We start from the raw sequence: 21,112 nt of genomic DNA, 5'->3' as shown, positions 1-21,112 counted from the left end.
ACCAACTGCCGCAGTTTCAGTTTCGGGTTTGTGGCGGACGATGTAGTTTCAGGGTTTCCGCGCCATTGCCTTTTTTTTGCAACACGAAAATTTGTTTTTAAGATGACCTAGGCTCATCGTCATTCCAATACTTCCCCTAATTACACTCGTAAGACAAGAACCAGATCAGAAAATAGTGTTTAATGCACGTACCCCTTTGCCGCGGCATGGTGAGACCTGCATGCCTGTTTACTTAGGTTTTTCTGAAATTACAGGGTTTCCCAAACGATGCTCACATTTCTAGCGTTCAGGTTGCTTGTTCCCTTCATATAACAGCAGATATCACACGAAAACAACGCAAATAACTGAGAACGAAGGCGCGAAAGACGCGACTTTTTCCATTGAAATGTACAAGAGACCCAGCACTTCCGGGACATGCCGCCCAACTTCCGGTGACTTCACTTGCGCCCACTTCAGACTGCTCCTCTCTATCAGCTGAGGGGCATTCCGGCATTGCTCCAGGGGCCTCCACACGTGACTCCGCTGTGGTAGTAGTAGCTCTATGGCTGACCGTCGCGTAGGCCGTATATCCATCGCGTCCGTGCGTTGCATGTGCTTGCGTGACGCTGCCCCGTAACCTGGGTTCTTTTGCCGACCAGCGGCTGTCATGGAATTCGAGTGCTGCTTGTCTTCGTGCCAGCAACGAGGGAACGTGGACTGCTACGGCCACAAGGTATCATCACTCGGTTGCAACTCCAGTTTTGAGGAGTTTAAATACATATGAGACGCTTTTTGTGAGACGCCGCTTGCCTCATTCGCGCAGACGTATGCGCATGTTCGGACGCCACGGCTATATAAGCCGCAGCTCCTGACGTGGAATACTTAGTTTGCTTTTGTGTACCCTCATGACCTCGCAGTCGCGCAACAGCGTCGGATGCAGCAGTCGTGCCGTGCTTCTTGTTGACTTCTTTGCTTTCCTTGGCCACAAATAATCGCAGTTGCAGGCGTTGTTTTCATTGCTAACGTCGTAAGAAATCGTTCGGAGATTTCCGCTGATCGAAATAACGCGCATTGGTTGTTTGCATGGTTTGGTCCGCGGGCACGAGGGATTTTCCGCTTAGTGCGTCCTTTTGCGTGCAACACGCGTCCGTCTGGATTCAGTAACGTCCTGTTTGCTGCTGGCATTTTTTACGTTTTTCGAGCTTTTCACTATATCTGAGTACCTATAGTGCCGCACGATTGTAGAGAAAAACACAAGCCGCATTGCCGCATAAACTTGCCTCCGGAGAGCTATACAAGTGCGGAAAAATACCTTTAATGGATAGGCAGCTCTCGGTGTATTATTAAGAACACTACGCAGTCAACATTAACCTGTACCCTCTGGCAAGGCAGGCATCATAGCACCAGTGTTGTATTAGGCATATAAAAGCCTATAAATCTCACACAAGAGGAAATAATATGTTGTAGATGTTGCTGCCATAATGCTGTCCTTTCTTACACAGGTATCTTACCATTCCCTGCCAAAGAACCCCCGCCGTCGCAAGCTGTGGTTGGCTGCTCTAGGACAGGAGCTGCCACCAAGATTAAGAAAGCCGCGAATCTGTTCTAGGCATTTCCTAAACAATGAATTCTCCCAGACTTTCACGCGAGGTCGCAGGCTTCTTCCAACGGCAGTTCCCCGTGTCTGTCCTCACGACGAGTGTCGTCCTGTCGCTGAATGCTCTGGCCAAGTAGCGTCACCCAGCACTGCTGATCCAGAACTTGGAGGTAGTGCAGCAGAGCCCCAAGATGCTGCGGAGGCTCTTCGAAAAAAGGACGAAGAGATTGCGCGCCTCAGGGAGCAGCTGCACCATTCGAACGTGATTATCGAGAGCCTGCAGGAACAAATCGGCCGATTTGAGCAGAAATGCATTGAACTCGAGACGACTTCCAAGAAATTTTGCCTCGAGACTCTAAAGACATTGGAGAAGTGGTGCGAGTTTGTCTAGTCAATTTTTCTGATGTGCATATGCAATTTGTTTTGAAATGTCAAACATTTCTTTATTGAGCTGATACAGTCGCACAGAAATGTTGCAGATGTTTGTTTGATCTGTGCAGTCAGGGCCGTCAGTGAGAACCTTTCATTGCTTCTGCCTAGAGGACATAGGCAAGTGTGTGGCAGCAAGTACTGTGGCTGCATGTGCCATTGTTGCAGCTGTTTTTAATAAATTGAATTTCATCTTGCCTGCTACTAGTACAAGTGCATTTTTGAAAGTCCATGTAATCATTGCTTTCAGAGTCGTGCCTAGGATAAATTTCTAGTGTCTTTTCGATGTATTCTTGTGTCAGCCTGATTTCAGCTCTATCGTTTTGCCCATTATTCTTGCCTTTCTGACTGTGATCAAAACATTTTACTCATTTCCATCCTTGCTCACATTAAACCATTCTCTGTCTCATTTGAACCATCCAGTTTGAAAACAGAGTACTTGAAAGCATTTTTAATGGCTTTAGTGGATACCTCTAAGGGCATTGATGATGAATTGAAGTTGGCTTCTGTTGATAGATTACTGCATTTCAATGCTAAAGACACTACTTTCACTGAAAACGAAGCTCTTGTCAAGTTTGGAAACGGCAAAAAATTGAATACAGGTATCGCCACCGCTGGCCCTTTTCGTAAGCAAAGTACAATGTATCAAGACTTTTTGTTTTAAGTGGTCCTTCAAGCTAAGCTACAAAACGATTCACTTTCAACAGTGTTCGTGGAGGCCTTATTGGTCCTGATATAAGTTAAATGGAGGCACAATTTTGAAATTGAATTTCTGCTGCAATTAATGCGCGCTTTGCTGCTGGTAATGGATCAGTGTGGCCAGAAAAAGCTTGTTGAATAACTTTAATGTGAACAAAAGTGAGTGGAAGCACAAATGGAGTTGACAAAGAGTCGAGGCGCTAATAGACATGATGGGAAAAGATGAGGCATGGGCGATGGATGAAGTGAAGCAAAGGCAGCGTAAAAGATGATAGCAAGAAACGCAGCTAAACTCTAGTAATCTCATAATTGTAATTGTGTTTTGTTTGGCCTGTCTTCAATTTTTAATTTGTATGTTGGCAGTATTGTGTCCTGCTGTCTGCATTGTTCATATCGAATTGTTTAAACTGCCCGTTCACCCTTCGAATGGCATTATAACTGAAGCCTGTAGTTTACGGGTAAGAACATGCAGTCTACAAGCGCCAGGTTCTGACCAATGACATATGCACCTTCAGTTGCATGCTTTAAGGCTTGGTTGAAGTGTCCACCCAGATGTCCAGATTTGAGAGCCACTGCATCCTTTCCTTTCCTAAAAAAAAAAAAAAACCTTCCTTTCCTCAAAACACATGCTTTCGCATTCCTCCACATTCCTCCAAAGCAGTATCTTTGTCTTTAGAATGCAGTGATCTATTGTATAGGCTAACTTATTTCCTTAATGGCTTTTTAAGTGGCTCGGAAGCCTTGGTGCAAGGCCATGTTTTTATCTGACCTGCATTGAAATGATGTTGCCAATTGAACCCATGCGTGGTTAATTAACGCCATAGCCGCTCAGGCACCATGCTACATGATAATGTTCGATTGAATGTGTCCGTTTTGTAAATTGTAAAATCTCTTATGTACCACATTTTTTTAGTGCTTGTCACTCTTGTTGTATATCTGTAATACTTTGTAGAGCCTTGCCTTGTGATGAGATGTAACTGTTTTAGTGAGCAACATCTTCTCTAATCAACTGAATCCTTGTTTGTGCATACCTTTTGTGTTTACATCCATTCACACAAGCTGCAGGTCAGCCAACTTCACTGTGAAGTGTTCATGGGCTTTTGCTGGGAGATAGCAGAATGAGATGTGCGAGAACGTGATGCAGTCTTGAACTGAGTGTGTCTGTTTTTTCTGAATCTTGCAGAATGTACCATCTCTGCGTTTTGTTTCTGAGCAAGTGAATTGTGCGCATGCCTGCAGAGCACTGTTTGGTGTTGTTCTGTTATAATGCTTATGCAGGGATTTGCTACAGATAAATAAACATTTAAGAACACAGAATTGCAAATTTGTTGGCAGCAGCGTGTCTAGTTATTGACACTGACGGAAAACACATCTGCTGCAACTAGTAACTACTCTACTCATCATGCTGGAGCATTGTGCGAAAAGTACTTTTGTTTAACTTGCCTGAATTCTCATTCTACATTTTAATTTGGTTTGGTTTTATAAGGTTTAACGTCCCAAAGCGATTGAGGCTATGAGGGATGCTGTAGTGGAGGGCTCCGGATAGTTTCAACCACCTGGGGTTCTTTAATGTGCACTGACATCGCACAGTACACGGGCCTCTAGCATTTTGCCTTCTTCGATATGCAGCCTGCAGAGCTTGGACATATTAATATTTGTGTGTGTTTGTAACTAATGCTGCAATAGCTGGTTTGATTATGGTTCAAAATCTGGAGCCTTGCTTACAAGTTTTCTGGTTAAGTATTCATATGAATTCAGAAATTTAGTGAGTGTGTTAATGCCTTTTATGTCGTGCGTACTGTTTATATATTAGTCTGGTGAGAAGTGACACTACGGTTTGTCGGATCTTTGTTTTTTCCAGCATAAAATCTTCAATTTTCAAGCGACAGCCTCACATACATGCAAGCAGTTATCGCTTTGTTCCCCAACACAGCATTGCTTGCTAACTGCAGCAAGTGTTTGTTGCATGATGGCACCCGAGACATCATGGCACCAAGACATGGCTGATGAGGAGTGCACAGATTCAAACAAAAAATTTGAGGGGACAGTTAAGCTCCACTGTAAGGGTATGACATGATAGCATTAATGCATTAATGCCCATACATGCGGAATTGGTTTTTCTCGACATTACATTCATAGATCCCTAGGAGTCCTCGTACCACTCCTGGTGCAGTGGTGCAGCGGTTAAACGATGCACCATTGCCCTGCGATGGCAGCTGCTCGCGGCAGTGATCTATGTGCGGCCCAGATTTCTCTTCCTGAGCAACCACTCGTGACCAATAATTGAACTCCCACATGCCACGATGGTCAGTATGCTCACAATCCGGTGAGTAGGTTGTGATGACTCCGCAAGATTACATGACAGGCTGTTTCTCTGGGAATTTTCCCTCGCAACCCTGACGATGCCGACGCCGGATTTTCTGCAGAATGGGAGCCTTAACACTATCACATTAAAAATGTAGATGCCTGCCTGGTTCAAACCATGTGCAGCATCATAGTTTGTGTACAACAAAAAGCCAGGAACGATAGCAGCTAGCTGTCTTGGCTTTTGCAACTTGACTAATTCGAGGGCAGTTCACCCATGCAAAGCTCCTGTTGTACAGAAGCAGCAAAGTGCAGTTCTGTAGCAGTTTCAGGAAAGGCATTCTTGTTGGAAGAGTACAACACAACATATGAGGGCAGTCACAGTTCACAGCTAGCCGGTTGAGCATTTTATGGTTTCAAAAGAAACTGTTAAAAATCTGCTCCGTTGCTTTATTTTTGACAGTGCAAGCCTGCCACTGTGCAGTGTCCAATACACACTGACAGGAAGTGGTGTACGTGCACATGTCTGGCATGTTCTGTTCCATTGCTTTTGTGTCACAGCATGAGTGGTAATTGATAGTATTACCAATCATGGTTAATTCCAAATACTATATAAGTTTTTAGATTCCCAAGGGGCCAAGCATTTGATTTCAAAAGCTGTTGGTACTTAGTTAAATGTTAATTTTAGTTAGAATTATAGTTACATGTTCAAATTAATGTGAAACAGGTATTGGGATGGTAGGCTCTTGAAGTGAGGAGAACGTTAAGGCTTAACTCATCTCACAGTATTTGCTGCAATATAGTTAGTCATCCAAGAGAAAAGTTTCACTTCATTTCACCACATATATATGCATAGAAGACTGACAAATGATATGTGGTGGGGAGAACAGGAGAAAAGCTGTGATGCAGCTTGACTATAGAACCGGTGACCATATAAGATTGCATAACTGGACACAGAGTAATTAAGCTACTGTCGACTTTGGTGGCAACAGAAGGATGCTTCAGAAAAAAAGACTTTGGATACATTGGTTTGGATCGAGAAAGCAGCATCGGCTAAAAGCAATATCATCATAAACTTTTGAAGTGCCATCACATCTACATGCTTGCATACGGTGATGTAGTTTCTCAGCCTAGCTGAAGTGAAGTTGCACTGAAAAATAAAATTGTCCATGCACATATATGTGAATGCTATAATGCTAAACATCTGTGGAGAAGAAGAATAAAACATATCTGATGTGTAAAATGAAAATGCATTGATGTGAACGCAAAGCTTTATTATTACAACATTATACAGTCCTTTATAGTTGCAAGAGAGTTCAGATGTGGCAGCAAAGGTAATATGATTTTAATTGTTTAAAATGTATGGTTCTGTTAAAGCTAGGTTGGCCCAATCAGTCAAAGCAGGAATACTATATTTGGGCGTACCTAGCTGCGTAAAAAAATATATATATATATTTTTGCAATAGAAACATATGACACAAAAATTTATGTTTCATGCGAAATAGAGAAAATAGAGAATTAAAAATAATTAAGACCACAATGTACAAAACAACCTGTAATGTGTGCTAGTTCTCAGCACGAATAATCCTTGATTTGGCCTAAATAATTCTGCACATAAGAGAAAGCAAAACGGCACTATGCAAGAAAAAAAAACAGTTCAGTGCAGTTATTGGAATGAATAATGTTCTAAACGATAGAAATTTAATCTAGAGAACATATAAACAACACTTAGAAGGGTATTGTTTTGAGCATTAAATATGTTGCTCCACACCTCCACATATGAAAATATCTGCATATATCAAGCTCTTTAGTACAGAGCACGGTGTAAGAAACAGAGGAAAGCAAACATTCCTTTATCTCCTCTCCTCTTACATTAAGGCTGTGTAAATGCTATGCTGTTTCATACAATGGTTTGTTGAAGTATTAGCTCAACTCTTTCCTTACTGAACCTATTATGCAGGCGTATCAGTTTGAACAAGAGAGTGAAACCCTTTGGCGGCCAGTTCCGAACACCGTTCTATTTGTCGCTGAAGAACTATGTTTTGGTTTCGGTTTCTTTACTCTCCGCAAGAGGGCTTTTTAAAACATGGCGCGGAGTGTTAACAGAGGAGCCTGTTGGGACGTTCTGGATTGCACCTTGCTTCATAGAGCGAGATTTTTTGCCATCGGAGGTGAGTTGGGTGGACTGTTCATATGAGAAGCGTCAGCTGTAGCACTAAGCGCTTTGTGCGTTTTGTGTTTCGTTTTTAGCGGCAAAAGTAATCAAGATCCTCTGTGGAAACGCGAAGAGCTACGGATGCACAGATGCTCACGTAGTACATCACTTGTATAGTGAAATACCTCAGGCTTGTTTTCAATTTTCTCTGAAGAATTATGGGCATCAAACGTTTCCCAGAGTTCTCTAGTTTTTCTGACAGCAAGTATATCGATGCCGCATCGGCGAATCCAGATAGGCACTTGTCAGTGAATGAAGGAATGGAAGAAACTCCCGAGGATGCGATCTGTGTGGGAGTGCATGTCAGATAAAAGAACCTAGTCGTCAACACAGCCCTCGAACGCCGCACTGGGGAGTACACTTTGTGTCATTGACAAGTGGCCTAGGGCTAAAAACGTGACCTTGTGCGTACACATTCCCATGAACTGCGTTTAACTCCTCATGTCATGGATCAGTATTGTCGCCGACGTTATTTAATATTGCTTTCATCCCGCTGGCTTGGCGCTTACATGATATCCGTGACAAAATTTCTTCAGTACGCTGACGACATCACGACTCACCAAGATCTCCGTACTCAGGAGGCTGCCCTTCAATCTGCCTTGGATGTTACCTGTAATTACGCATAATCTATCGGAGTTCAGCTATCCGTGCATAAAACAACATACACGTCAGTCGCCAACCGCTGGGGACGCCGTAAATTTGCTGCAAGTCCAATCCGTCTTTGTCTATCAGGCACTCCACTACAGGAAAGTCCGAGTGTAAAAATCCTTGGCTTAATGATTCACCAATCAGGATCAGCGACTGCATGGCTTTCTCAGGCAAAAAGGCAAGCTATTCAGGCTTTGGGTTTGACTAGAAGAATTGCCCCTAAAGTTGGTGGCGCAGGCTCGTTCGTTGCACGGCAATTGGTGAGGGCAGTTCTGCGGCCACGTATTGTTTAGCAAGCCCAGTTTCAGCATCTTACAAGTGCTCAATGGGATCGCCTTGAAGCCGTGAACCGAGAGGCTATGAGGACCATTACGTGCCTTCCACGCATCACACCGATCATAGCTTTACAAGAGAATGTGCAGCTCGATACCATTGATGAGCTGGTGCAGCAGCGCCATGAAGCTCGCAGCCTTAAGGCCAGTCTATCGCACTCCACGCATCCACTGAGGACTTATGCAACGTCACACTCCATTCTTCAGCCGCCAACGCCAGTTCTTCCCCCATGGAAGTTTGTACAGCTCAGCGACAACAAGCCAGCAGATAATCGCCGGCCAACATCTGCTCATTCGGCATCGTTGCTTCGCCAGAAATTTGAGGAACAAGATGCTTGCCTGCCTGAAGGATCCATTGTTGTCTACGTAGACGCAAGCATACAAGACTGCAAAGCAACAACAGCTTACCTGCCCTGAATCAAACCTCTTGGTTTCAGCTTACGGAACCTCCTTTGTCCTTTTGTGCTGAGCTCGTTGCAGTTCAAGAAGCACTCTGCTCCGTGCCCGACATAACTATGCTCCCTGTGGCCCGCGTTGTCATCTGCACTGACGCCCTTCAAGTTGTCCAATTGCTGCGACGTGTTAGCCGCTGTCCAACGATATGTCAGGACATCCACCGGCTCACGACACGCATCTCGCAGCCAGTACGTATTGAGTGCATCCCACGGGATCTGCTCACCTATCAAAGCCAGGCAGATTTAGCGACCCGCCTTGCGAATACAAACTCATCACCGCCTCGGTTCCTCCATTTGGACAGTTTTACCCTCCTTTCATCAAGAAAGAAACTCCTCCGGCGCTGCACACGTGCTCTCATCCCTCCGTGTGCAGTAACCCTCCCCCGCAGTCTTACCCGTGCAGAGGAGGCTGCGCTTAGGAGGATCCGGGTCGGGTTTGCCCTCACACCAGCCATCACTCGGAAGTGGCCTCGGTACCGGGAATTGTTTCCTCGGCCAGGGTGCCCGATATGTAAACACGAGGACATTGAGGCCAACATTCATCACTTACTGTGGGACTGCCCAGCTCTCAAGCCTACAACGATTCGGCACCTGATGGTAGCAGGTCTTTCACCAAGCAACCCTGCTTCATACATTGCCTGGATGCAGGGACCGTACCATTATTCTCTTCTGGAATTCATCAAATCAGCTAACCTTTTTCCATTAATTTAATCTCTACTACATCATTCATCACACCTTCGCCCATCATTTTTGCCCTGGGGCAATAAATTTCGCTTAAAAAAAAAAAAAACTCCTCATGTTTGTGAAATATATATTGGGCACCCCAGGCAGCGGCCATTCTCATAAATGCACAACAGAGCGCTTTCCCGATCGCGCTGTCTGCACAAAAGTTAGTGTGGGTGACTGTAGTACTGCATAATTTACGCCCACCCCTCCCTGTGTCGATTAGCACCACCCCCCTGTCCCCCGCCTACGCGCACGCCAATGGTGCTACAAGCTGTGTGTCCTAGCTGCCGTCAAGACTGGCTGCAATGTGCATTTCAGTGTTTACACCGCAAAGTACAAACGGCCAGTTCTCATATTTGACTTGTATTCGGTCGGAGCGTGGGCGTATACTTTGTTCAAGTCTGCATCATTTTTGTTGATCGTTATTGTAAGTCAAGCGATTTGTTTACCCATGTGCTTGAACAAAAAGTGCTTCCATGTGGTAGCTTTCATCTGATTTTAAATAGAGCATGTGGGAAAGCAAAAGCAAAACAAGGAATTGTTCACTGCATGGTGTATGTCAGGCTGTGTTGTACCTGCAGTTCAGACAGGTGGGAAAAATAGCTAACAGATATTACAGTATATGGGCTTGCCACTGGAAAGGAGAAATGGCAATCATTGGGAGAAGGAATTTCCATCAAAAAGCGACCCCTAATTGAAGGTCATTTAATCAGGCTGTGTTGGACTAACAAATTGAATCAGCTGACTAGGAAATGAACATCCGCACGAACTGTGTGCACTGGTGAAAAGTGGTCGACTTTTCTACTATCATTGCCATTCCAGCCTGAACAGTTTTACCCTGTTTCAGACATATTGCAAACAGCACCCTGATATGCCAGCAGAGCAGTTGAGAAACTTGCATTCTGACCATCGTCTTTTTCAGGTTCAACTTTCTCAGCAACTTATTGACCGTTGTGACCGAGACTTTCAATCTCAGTCTATTCAGGAAAAGCTTGAGCATGAGCTCCAGGCCACTGAGGTCTGCTGTGGAAAGCACGAAGGTGGTTATGAAATGAGCACTTATTGCAAAGCCGGTAAAATGTGGTTTCTTGGTTTTATGGGGTTTACCATCCCAAAGTGACTCAGGCTATGAAGGACGTCGTAGTGGAGGGCTCCGGATAATTTTAACCACTTGGGGCTCTTTAACTGCACTGACATCACACAGTATAACGGGCCTTTAGCATTTCTCCTCTATGGAAATGCAACCGCATTGGCCGGGATAGAATCCGCGTCTTTCGGGCCAGCAGCCGAGCACCATAACTTCTGAGCCACCGCGGCGGCTTCCTGTAAAACGTGAAATTGTTCATAGCCTTCAGAGATCTCTTCAGAAATATGGTGCAGCAGTTACATGGACTGCCACTTTGTTTCATGCTGATCAGGCCCTTTTGCAGCAATGTTTTTGTAACTTTCCATTACCTTTTGTGACTCAAGCTACAAAACGTGGAATTTCTTGTTCTTAGTTTTTTTTTGCATAAATTGACTGTTTTTTTATTTTTCTGTTGGTTACATGGACTTTTGCCAGGATTTGTTTTTTTTTTTCATGCTATTCAATGACTGTCCTGTTCTTTTCTTCATATTCTAAAAAAAAAAAGCTGCTTTAGTTACATATGGATCTGCTGCAGTGCGGCAAAATGTTTAAATTTTGGTCTGAGTGCATTTTTTAACCGCACCATTCCAAAATAGTGTTTTTCCCTTTGATAATTAAAGAGATAAAAAGGCCTATAAAATTATTGTAATACAACTTCTGGCTGGTGTCGCTTGGACCTCCACCATGCTTTCAACCATGACGAAATAAATTGCTGCAGTCACATTGGATATGCTCACCAGTGCTTTTGAATAGCACCACTTGCTGTTAAGTATGGGCTGGCTTTGAACCTGCTCGTCTCTTGTCAGTGCCTAGAAAGTTTTGGGCTCTTTGTTTTTGCGGTGTTGAACATATTAGCTGCGGACCATACTTACGAGAACATTATGTGCTTAAAGGCAAGGACGTGTTCTCACACCACAGAATATCAACCTCTGTTTCTGTCGTTATTGGCAAACGTTTCATTATTGTGGTTATTGCTTATGCAATTTGAAATAACAGATTGGTGAACGATCTGGTCTGTTGCCAAGGGAAGGTCGGGGCCAATGCAGTCCCACAAAGATGTGCAGGGAAGTCTCCATATGCCAAGGTAAGGTTCCAATACTAAGAAATTCAGGCACGAATTTCGGTTGCATGTTTTCTTTTTTTGGAATACTGCCTAATAGGGTTCACCATGTGGAATTCACCTACAACTGTTAAGTAATTTGCGATTTGCGAATTTCTTCTTTCATTTTGTTTTCGTTTCAGTTTCAGCAGCTAAACGATGGCTGTAATGTCAAAGTTCGGCACAGGTCACGGGAAGAGTGAAAAATGTGGGAATATTATAGTCACTGCTTCTTCGTTCATTTTCATTCCCGCTCCTGAGGCATGCTAGCTTGGGCACTGCAGTTAATTAAAATGATGATCGCCACCATTGATGAGTACTATGGGGTCCGCCCTTCAACATTCCTTATGATGCCGTCGTCATTACTTTCAGCTGTCCCTCAGCCTTACTCTGCAGTGCTAAGGGCATTCTACGGAATGTGCTGATTGACTGCGGGCTGACCGCTTTCGGCTTGATGCGCTACTCTGCTTCTATTTCGCCTAGCCCACTAAACAGTTCGGTGAACTCTGCTTTGTACTTTGCAACTGGATCTTCTGTCACAGGTTGTTGAAGTTGCACATGTTTCAAGCCCAAGTTTAAAAAGCAGTGGTTCGTCCGGGCCTTCAACTATGTGCACCTCATCATGTATGGTGTTCCCTCCACAACTGAGCACGTCTTTTAATTTCCCACTACCTTGAGCAGCTGTTCTCCGACACTGTATACTTTCATTGTAATTGTGTCTCAGAGTTTTCGGTAGCACTGGATTTACGTCCACCCTTGTGTCCATCTTGAAAGGGAGTGGGCACAAATCCAGTCAGTTGTACAACCTATAAGTTTAAAAGGATCAGTTTTTTGGTGATATCAATGGCATTGCTCCATGCTTGTGTGTTCTTGTTCACTTGCAAGACTCCTAAGTTCCATGCCTGTCAAAAAGTCCCTCGTGTCTTGAGTTGTCAATGTGTTTTTGCCTGGCACATTATCTGCCAGTGGCCTCTCTTGCCACTGGGACAGCACTTGGATGTCAGTGTAGAGAGGTGCTTTTTTTTTTTAATAGGCCTCTTTTTCCACCGCCCCTTCCGCAACCATGCAGTAAATTTCTCTGTTCCGTTTACCACTTGGGCATGTTTGAAAATAGTAGCGTTCTGTTGGGAGCTTTGTGCTTGGCATTGAAGACTGTTTTCTGGACGAATTTTGTGTTCATACCACAGCCTGCTGTTTCCGGACCACTTCTTTCTGTCATGCCTTCAGCACTGCTGTCTCTAATGTCAGGTCGGGATCACTATGTAGTGTCTTGGACAGCTTTGCATCCTGCAAGCTCACAATCGGCCAATCATGCATCATTGCATCCTTTACTGTTCCTTCACTCGGACGCCAGTCTGTGTAAGGCTGTTACAAATGCCCTGTGCTGTTTTTCTGGGTTATTGCCTCCTGTGAGAAAACCTTGGACATTTGTAGATGATGTTCTTTTTGTCAACAAAACGACCTCCCAGAGATTTCAGTCACTTCCTCAAAGTTTTCCTTTTTTCATTGGTGAGTATTGAGGCTGCCAGAATGCCACCTGTGTCTTCTCCAAGGCAGTACATTTGAGCATCCATTCGAGCTCCTCCAGCTTGTTCAGTCAGTTGCAAACTCTCTTGTACCTCGTGGAGCAACGAGACCACACTGTCCCCTCTTCTGGCCACTGAAAGTCGCACTACACTGTTGGCATGAAACCGAAGTTTGGATGGCTGAGGTGTTGCTCATGTAGTGCCATGTTGACTTCTTTGTCGCTTTCTTGGCTGCCTTTGCCAATGCATCCACCATTGCTCATATGCAGACAGCCTTCCAACTTGTGGATGTACCTTAAGTTAACACCACACGCTTAGCTGTTGGCTTCTGTACCACTGAAAGTCAAGTCGTGCTGATGGTGAAAAACAAAAGGTTGACTGTCCTCGCTGTCGTTCGCATGCCGCCTTGTCGTCTTCCCTGCCGTGTCCACTGGCACCTTCCTTTTCCTTGCAGTTATATCAGCACTCATCGAAGACATTGCTGCCAGCTTCCTGAGGTTGCGGGTAGAATATCGTCCACAGCGGCTGTATTTCGGTGGCCACGAAATGCATATACACACTTACACACTTGTGTGCTATGCGATGTCAGTGCACATTAAAGAACCCCAGGTAAACTATTCCGGAGCCCTCGCTGTCTGTCATGGCCCATACATCACTTTGGGACATAACACCCCACAATCTATAATCTACTCATCATTACTTCATCATTAACAGCAATTGTCTCTTGTCTCAAATTATACTTCTGACACCATATTGTAACTTGCGTTTATTTAATAATTTGGTGTATGTGAATGAGACTAGTACACATGTTGTGCATTAGTAAGGCCCCTAACTTTCTGCAGTGGAAATTCTAAATTCCACAGGTGCAGAATTAAGAATCCATGAAATTTCGTGGGAAACAAGGCACATTAAACAAACATGCAAGTTTACTTTCTAAATGCATGCTTTGCATGCTGCAGATGTTTCTCTTCTTAACTTGAAGATGGCTGTTATAACTCACCATAAAGTAATGTTTTCCTGTTGTCTTCACGCAAAGAATGGCGCTTGTTTGATATTAGATCTCCATAATGACTGAATGATCCCCCTGAGTCAACAGAGTTGATTTTGACAGACAAATATTTGAGAGCAATGCAAGAAAGTGTTGGGGTCACTTCTTTTATTCCAGCTAAGAAATACAGGACGTTGAAATCTTCACCTTGTTCATCTTGCTTAGAAAGAAGCAGTGTGAGGTCTCTGTCTCTGGATTTCAGTTCTCGAGCAGCTTTCGGTTAAACTTGCGACTCAGCAGATAGGACTGGTGATTTTTGATTAAGTTCTGCCACGCTTGCTAACTCCAAGCTTTTTTCATTGTTCTGATGTTCCTACAAATTTCTATAACAACACTTGCATCAAAAATGAAAATTTGGCTGCCAGTGCAAAATTCCACAAACAATTCTTAGTTCCGTGATTTTTGCAGAATCGTGGGAAACTACTTTTCTTAAACTTGCTGCGCTGGCAGTTGGCAGCCTCGCTAGCTGATGGTTTTTAATGAACATTTTAAACATCACTTTTGCCTCGAACATGTGCCAATGGACATCCAAGGTCCCTAAACATGGCTGTGGGATAATAGAAACACATAGTGAACACCAGCTTGAACTATAGGTGCCTATGTGGCACCAAAAGGTATTTCTCAGTTGTGCAAATCTGGTTCAGTGTCATCAAAAGTGCTGGTGTGTTGAGGACCAACCCTCCTTCAGTTGCAAAACCAAACTGACTCGCACGACAAAGGATTTAGTAAAATTAGCCTTCATGAAGTATTCGCTGTGGTACTAAAGGTATTACGTGAGGACCACAAGAGCTTTGCTTGCTGCTAATGATGTCCTAATACCTGGTCACCAGCTTCAACTGCAGCCAGGTGGCATTACAGGTAGCATGTCCTCTTTGTGAACATCAAGATTTATAAAAGTCACTGCCTTTGCAACAGCCTATTGGATCATTTGCTTTCGATGCAGTGTAAACCGCACTTGTGCTACAATCAAATGAGCTTTCTGGATGTCACAAGAAGAACTCGCTTTTCAAGCTGTCTTCTCTTTCATTTTGTTTCAGTATTGCCTGCTTTGTGATCAGCAACTTCAAAACCTGGCATAAAGCAAGCATAGGCAAGCATCTCATCAGTTTCATGAAATAGAGCTTTATTCAGAGAAAGAATGGTACAATTGTCAAATACTATAAACATACCTGTGGTGGTTTGTCAAACAGTTTTCCGCACTATGGGTGGCGGCATTTTTTGAAACAAGTTGACTGACTGCATGAGCATCGTAAATTGCATTAAAATATAATTTTCAGGGTGTGATAAAAAAGGTGTGGCATGGCTTAGTTGTTTTGCAGTAAGATCTAAATAGATTTGTAGTGCTATTATTATGGCAGTTCGATTAACATAATAGCCGCTGTGATGGCTTAGTGGTTGTGGCGGTCAGCTGCAGGTTCGATTCCGACCATGGCAGCTGCATTTTGATGAAGGTAAAATGCTAGAGGCCCTTGTGCTATGCGACGTCAGTGCACGTTACAGAACCCCAAATGGTCAAAATTATCCGGAGCCCTCCACTGCGGCAACCCTTATAGCCTGAGTTGCTTTGGGATGTTTAACCCCGTAAACCAAACCAAACCGAGTAACAATGTCAGTGTTTCTATGCAGTCAGGTGAAGGAAGAAGAGTATATGTTACACACGAAACAGGAATTTGACGATATGGGACAGGCATGGGACATCAGTATGCTCTGCATACACTCCCATTTTTAACATTTTTACATGAGCATAATGCATTTTTCATTTATTTACACACCCTATATATGGAATCTTGTTAGGCACAGTGTTGAGTGAAACTATTTCAGGTGTCAATATACCTGTAATGGAACAGATGATAAATTCAACAGACATGTTGAGCTGGCAATATCTTTTTGTAGAGTTGACTCTCCTGCTTTTGTTGTGGACATTATACAGATGTATTAGATCGAAAAAAAAACATTTCCTGCTGGAAGGTGCCTGTTGGCAGCTTGGCCATATTGCTTTTTTTGGTGCTTACAGCAGTATGCATTGTTTACGGAAACAGCTGAGCTTGACACAGTGGATATTTCATGTCTTGGATGGTAGCGAGCAGTTTTATGCTCGAAATGTATATCAGATAGTGAAAGTCCTCACAAAGGCGTCTGCTGTCATCTCAGCAACGTACATAGAGTTATGCAATAATATTGTATAACTCATGTTAAAAGGATGTCTACTAACAGATCATTTGTTAGAAATTGTTGCATGGATATTCCATGGATGTCTCAAATTGATGTGTGATACTATGGCCATTTCTGGTCATGCTGCAGGTAGGTATCTTTGGCACTCTGGGATAGAACACAAAGCATAAAACACATGCAAATGAGAAAGAGAATTAAGCTGTTTGTGGAGTGGCTACACCCATAATGCTTTTGAAAATTATATACAGGAAAAAGATGTGTCGCGTGTGTCAGTTTCCTGAAGAGAGCGTGTTCCATCACAGTCAGTCGTGCTGGAAATTATGAACTGTGCACTTAGCTTGGCTAGTGTTCTGCTCAAAATGTGACTGCAACTGTCTAAACGTAGATTGTGTAGTAAAAATCACTGTGAACAGTTTTTCTTGTCATGTAACACTTCTAAAAGGAACCCTGCATCTGTGAAATATATTAAACAAGCAAGGAAGCTGACAGTTGCATGTGTGCAGCTAATGTGCAAAGTTAGGGAGGGGCACCATTTTACTTTACTAAATATAGCATCCTGCTGCGAAATATTTTACAGGTAATAAGTCTTCAGAAGTAAGTTTTGCTCTTGGCAGCCAGATATGAAGTCTTCAGTTAGAGCGAAAACGTCAGTTGTCTTTGTTGCTGCCAGGTGTATGGGGAAGTGCACTGCTATTATGTCTTGTCAAAGCAAATGACTGCACACGGTGCCTCTGTCGAAGTTTGTTTGCTCACCTGAAGGTGAACGTGAGTTTATGTGCAAGTATACTAAGATGCCAGTAAACACACACTGGTAAACACACTGCCAAGACACGTCAGTACGGCTGTCAAAAGTAGATTTGTCAGCAAGTAGGGTGCAGGATCAACATGGTTTTTTCTGTAGCATAACTAATAATGCTAAACTAGTACTATTTACCAGCATTAGTGTGCATTCTTGTTGGCACCCAGAGAGGTCCAGTGATGCTATATGGCAGTTTCACACGTGCCAAGTCCCTTGTCATGTATGTCCTAGTGCTGTGCTTCTGCATTTTCTAAAACAAAACATGAGTCAGGAGCCGGCAAACCGTCTTCTCAGAAGTTTGTGATGGCTGTGTCCGCGCTGACAAATGGACCATGGAGATGCATGCATTCTTTGTCAAGTGGCAGAGGCCTCTGCTTGCAATATGTGGTCACTGCCTGGAAATCAAGAAATTGTAATCCTTAAGCGCTAGTTTTGGCAGTCTCAATTACTGCAGAGGAAGAAATTGCACTTGCTTAAATATGCTTTGCACATTAAAAATAATCAAGCGTATGTGGGGCCCTTAGTGAGGAAAGAGGTGTACAGGGTGGTCATGGTTGTGCTGCATTCAGTTTTAAGTGTGCAGTGAACTTTTTTCTATCTTTTAATTTGTGTTGAGCATTATGAATGTGCAGATTTATGCTGGGCCAACCCAAACCTGCTCTGAGAAGGTCGATTTCAATCCCAAAAGGCCCCATATGTCTTGCTCAGTTCACTTTAAGCGAGCCTTTGAAGCAGCGCTCCAACAATGCCTGCTGCATAAAGAGACTGTGTTGTACTCTAAACATGGCACTGTAGAGACACGCAAGTATTCATATTTTTATGCCTATGGGAGTCAGTGTGGTGCGAACAAAGTACCATGGCCAGCACACTGATTTTTAAAAAAGGAAAGAGCTCTATCATAATGCAGTAGAAAAAAAATGATGCTCGCATAAGTTTACTGAAGTACAAGAGTGTGTAAAGAATGTTATTCTGAAAGCCTGATACCTCACAGTTGCTGCAATTGCAGCTGGCCCAAAATTTCTACATTGGCATTCAAGAGACCAATACATTCAACCCTGTTAGTGGCAGAACCTTTGCAAGAAATTTTACAGTGACAGTGAACTATGACAGAGGGTTAAGGCTTGCAAACATATCTGTGCAAGCACAAATTATAAAAAGAAGCGCAGCATAAGGCAATGAAATTTTTGCCCGGAAAAAAAAAATTGGCCTTGATAATGCAACTCGATAATGTGATTCTTGAGTGCAGTTGATGCGATATTTTAAGCACAGGCGACCGCAGATCGAACTCTCAGTGCCAGATGGAGGCGGCTGAGTGTTTCAGCTTTGGCAGTGTGCACAGGAATCCGCCTCCACTGAGCCTCTCCTCAGGTGGTGGCAGCTACCAGTCCAGATGGAGCATTGCTCTTGCAGTGCCCTCCTCCTCCGCTTTCCTCCTCACACTTTCTTCACTATCGCTGTGCTTTCATTCTCCACTATGCTCTCAATTGCGCTGCTGGTTGCACTGACGCTGAAGCCGGCGGTCCTAGGTACATGTTCTTAAGAGCTGTGCTCTAAAACTGGTGCGCACTTCTCCAGATCTCAAGCACTGGATGTCTCTCCCCAGGCATGTAATGCATCGTGGGGGATGTACTGGCAAGACTGTCCACGGACTCCCTGCAAGCAGCAGAACACCCGGCCTCAACTAGAACCCAAGAAAGATGACCACGTGTACAACTCCGTAGGACCAAGCCAAGAGGCTGAGTGAAAGCTTAATGACTATTTGAAAGAAGGTAAGAATTGAAGCCAATACAACTCGTTGTGCTAAATAAAGTCGAGACTAAGCCATCGTAAAACAAATAAAAGACAATGTTCTATAGTTAGAAGGACCAGAAATAAAGCTGGAATAATTCAGAAACTAGACGCAGGACATTTTGACTGGCCAGAGCAGAAACTTCAGAAGTGAAGAGTTTAGTGGCTAGACATGAGAGAAAGTGAATAAGTTTGCTTCATCTTTTTGCTTAGTACACTGATTGCAACACCAGGTTTGCTGGCCATCAAGCAATGTCTAAAAGTTATCACTGGCTGGCCGTGGTTCATTGCCAAGTTCTTGAATTACCTAAAAAGCAAACATAGACATGACAGGCTTCAAACGTGTCCATTGTGTGTTGCACTCAGCTGGATTAGCGTATGAAAATTGTGTGGTCTTGGTGCTTCATTGTTTCATACGTTGTGGGTTTGGGCTGGTTGTTAATCCATTCTTGACAACAAAATGCGCATAAAATTACGAGGCCGAAGATGAGAAAAGTCACAGACAAGCACTTGTCTGCGCCTTTTCTCATCTTCGTCCTTATTGTTTTCTGTGCGCTTTGTTATCATTCATTGCTTCACTGACTTTCTCAACCTTGGCCACAGTCAAGAGCTTTATAAAATGCACTTAACATGTCGTTAGCGACTGATGTGCTATCACTTACAGCGGTTAGCATTTCAGCGCCTTGGAGGGTGCCTTTTGGCAATTTCATAGAGACACTAGTGTCTCTGGCTAGGCACTCAAGAACTTATTTCTTGAAGCCATCCTCTGGGTAACAGTGTTTTCAGTGCCAGTGTACGAATGACGGAACTGCTGAACAACCTTTCATATCCAGGCACATGGCACTGTGAATGCGTTTTCTCTCTGCCTAGAAAATGAGCAGAAGAAAATATTCGAAAACCTTGTCGCCGTCCACGACCGGAAAGCTGCTGACATATATGCCCAGGGACAAAGGTGCCCTGGCGAGCACCTCCTATGGAGTTAGAAATTAATCTCAGTAGTCAGGGATTACAACCAGAGGTGGGCAAATGCCCTCATTCTTACTTTTCCTCCCTCACTATCACTTTCGAGTCCATGGCCCTCCTTCACCTCTGCCCTCATTTTGAAAAGCGATCTGTGCGTCCCTCACCCTCACTTCAAAAAACTTGCTGGCCCTCCCTCACCCTCGCTCTCAATAACAGTCGTTTTAAAGTTCGAGTTATTTTTTCTAGTCGGCAATTTCTGGTGACATTACTGGGTAATAAACGTATAAGACAAGCCCTCAAGGCACTATTGGACGAGAGGCTAGATGCTTATATTGTTGTGTGTGTGCATGTACATGTACATGTGTGTGTTTTGTTTGAGCTAATAGTACGTGAGACAAAACCGAGACAATTACGAGTTGAGCCGCAAAATATTACTCTCCCTTTACTTCTGGCACGCACTATATGCATATATGTGCCCTGCACATTTCATTGTTATCTGTATGCACTGCTAAAATGAGTCAGCACATTGTTGTGTCTATCTACAAAAACTAATGCATGCCAAGATTATTTTGAAAACAATGCAGTAGCATTTACCACGAGAATTACAATAAGTGCTAAGCACAGAATGGACTCAGAACAAGTAAAGTTTGTAGGTCGCTTAATTACCATTATCCTATGACATTGCGATAGCACTGGATCTTCTAAATTTCACTGCTTCTAATCTCCTACCATTTCGTGCGATGTGCTGTATGCTTGTGGGATGACGCCTCCATGCGCGCGGATGAAAGATGATTAAGACGATGCTTTTAAAGTACAGCGAAAAGCCAAAATTGCGGCTAATGGAGGTCCACTGCTAATTCTAGGGGACTTCGTCACAAGCTACCGGTGGGGCTACTCGTATGAGATTGCAAACGGAAAACACTACAATCACGAATACAATCGCGAATGAAGCGCTAACGATCCTAACGGACCCAAGCGAGCCTACTAGAGGTGGCAGTAGTGTCTGTGAGGACACTAGTGCGGATTTAACCCTAGGTAAAGAAAGGCCTAAGATATGCGGCCTGGGAGAATTTGAAGCGGAACTTGGGAAGCGATCAGCTTATCCTGCAAACTACAGTGGAGTGCAACAAGAGCAACGCAAGGGGGGGGGGGGTGCAGCGAGAACTACAAATTGGGACAAAGTCAGGGAGTGCAGGAGTGAAAAGAG

General features: G+C 43.8%; 1 protein-coding gene and 1 long non-coding RNA gene across 2 annotated transcripts; both read left to right on the top strand.

The window, feature by feature from the left end:
* The first annotated feature begins 469 nt into the window (after positions 1-469).
* Positions 470-4,021, top strand: LOC144099392 (uncharacterized). Its single transcript, XM_077632643.1, has 2 exons — positions 470-712; positions 1,482-4,021. Exons 1-2 carry the CDS (start codon positions 647-649, stop codon positions 1,965-1,967), a joined length of 552 nt encoding a protein of 183 aa, XP_077488769.1. The 5' UTR covers positions 470-646; the 3' UTR covers positions 1,968-4,021.
* A 986-nt stretch (positions 4,022-5,007) lies between these two features.
* Positions 5,008-15,287, top strand: LOC144097919 (uncharacterized). The gene is made up of 4 exons (XR_013307112.1): positions 5,008-5,030; positions 7,080-7,179; positions 11,507-11,594; positions 15,221-15,287. It is a non-coding gene; the product is annotated as an uncharacterized LOC144097919 (long non-coding RNA).
* The last annotated feature ends 5,825 nt before the right edge of the window (positions 15,288-21,112 follow it).

This window comes from Amblyomma americanum, chromosome 7 (assembly GCF_052857255.1).
Source record: "Amblyomma americanum isolate KBUSLIRL-KWMA chromosome 7, ASM5285725v1, whole genome shotgun sequence".
Classification (NCBI taxonomy): Eukaryota; Metazoa; Arthropoda; class Arachnida; order Ixodida; family Ixodidae; genus Amblyomma; species Amblyomma americanum.
The sequence above is the reverse complement of the archived record's forward strand: the minus strand, read 5'-3'. Positions and strand labels throughout refer to the sequence as shown.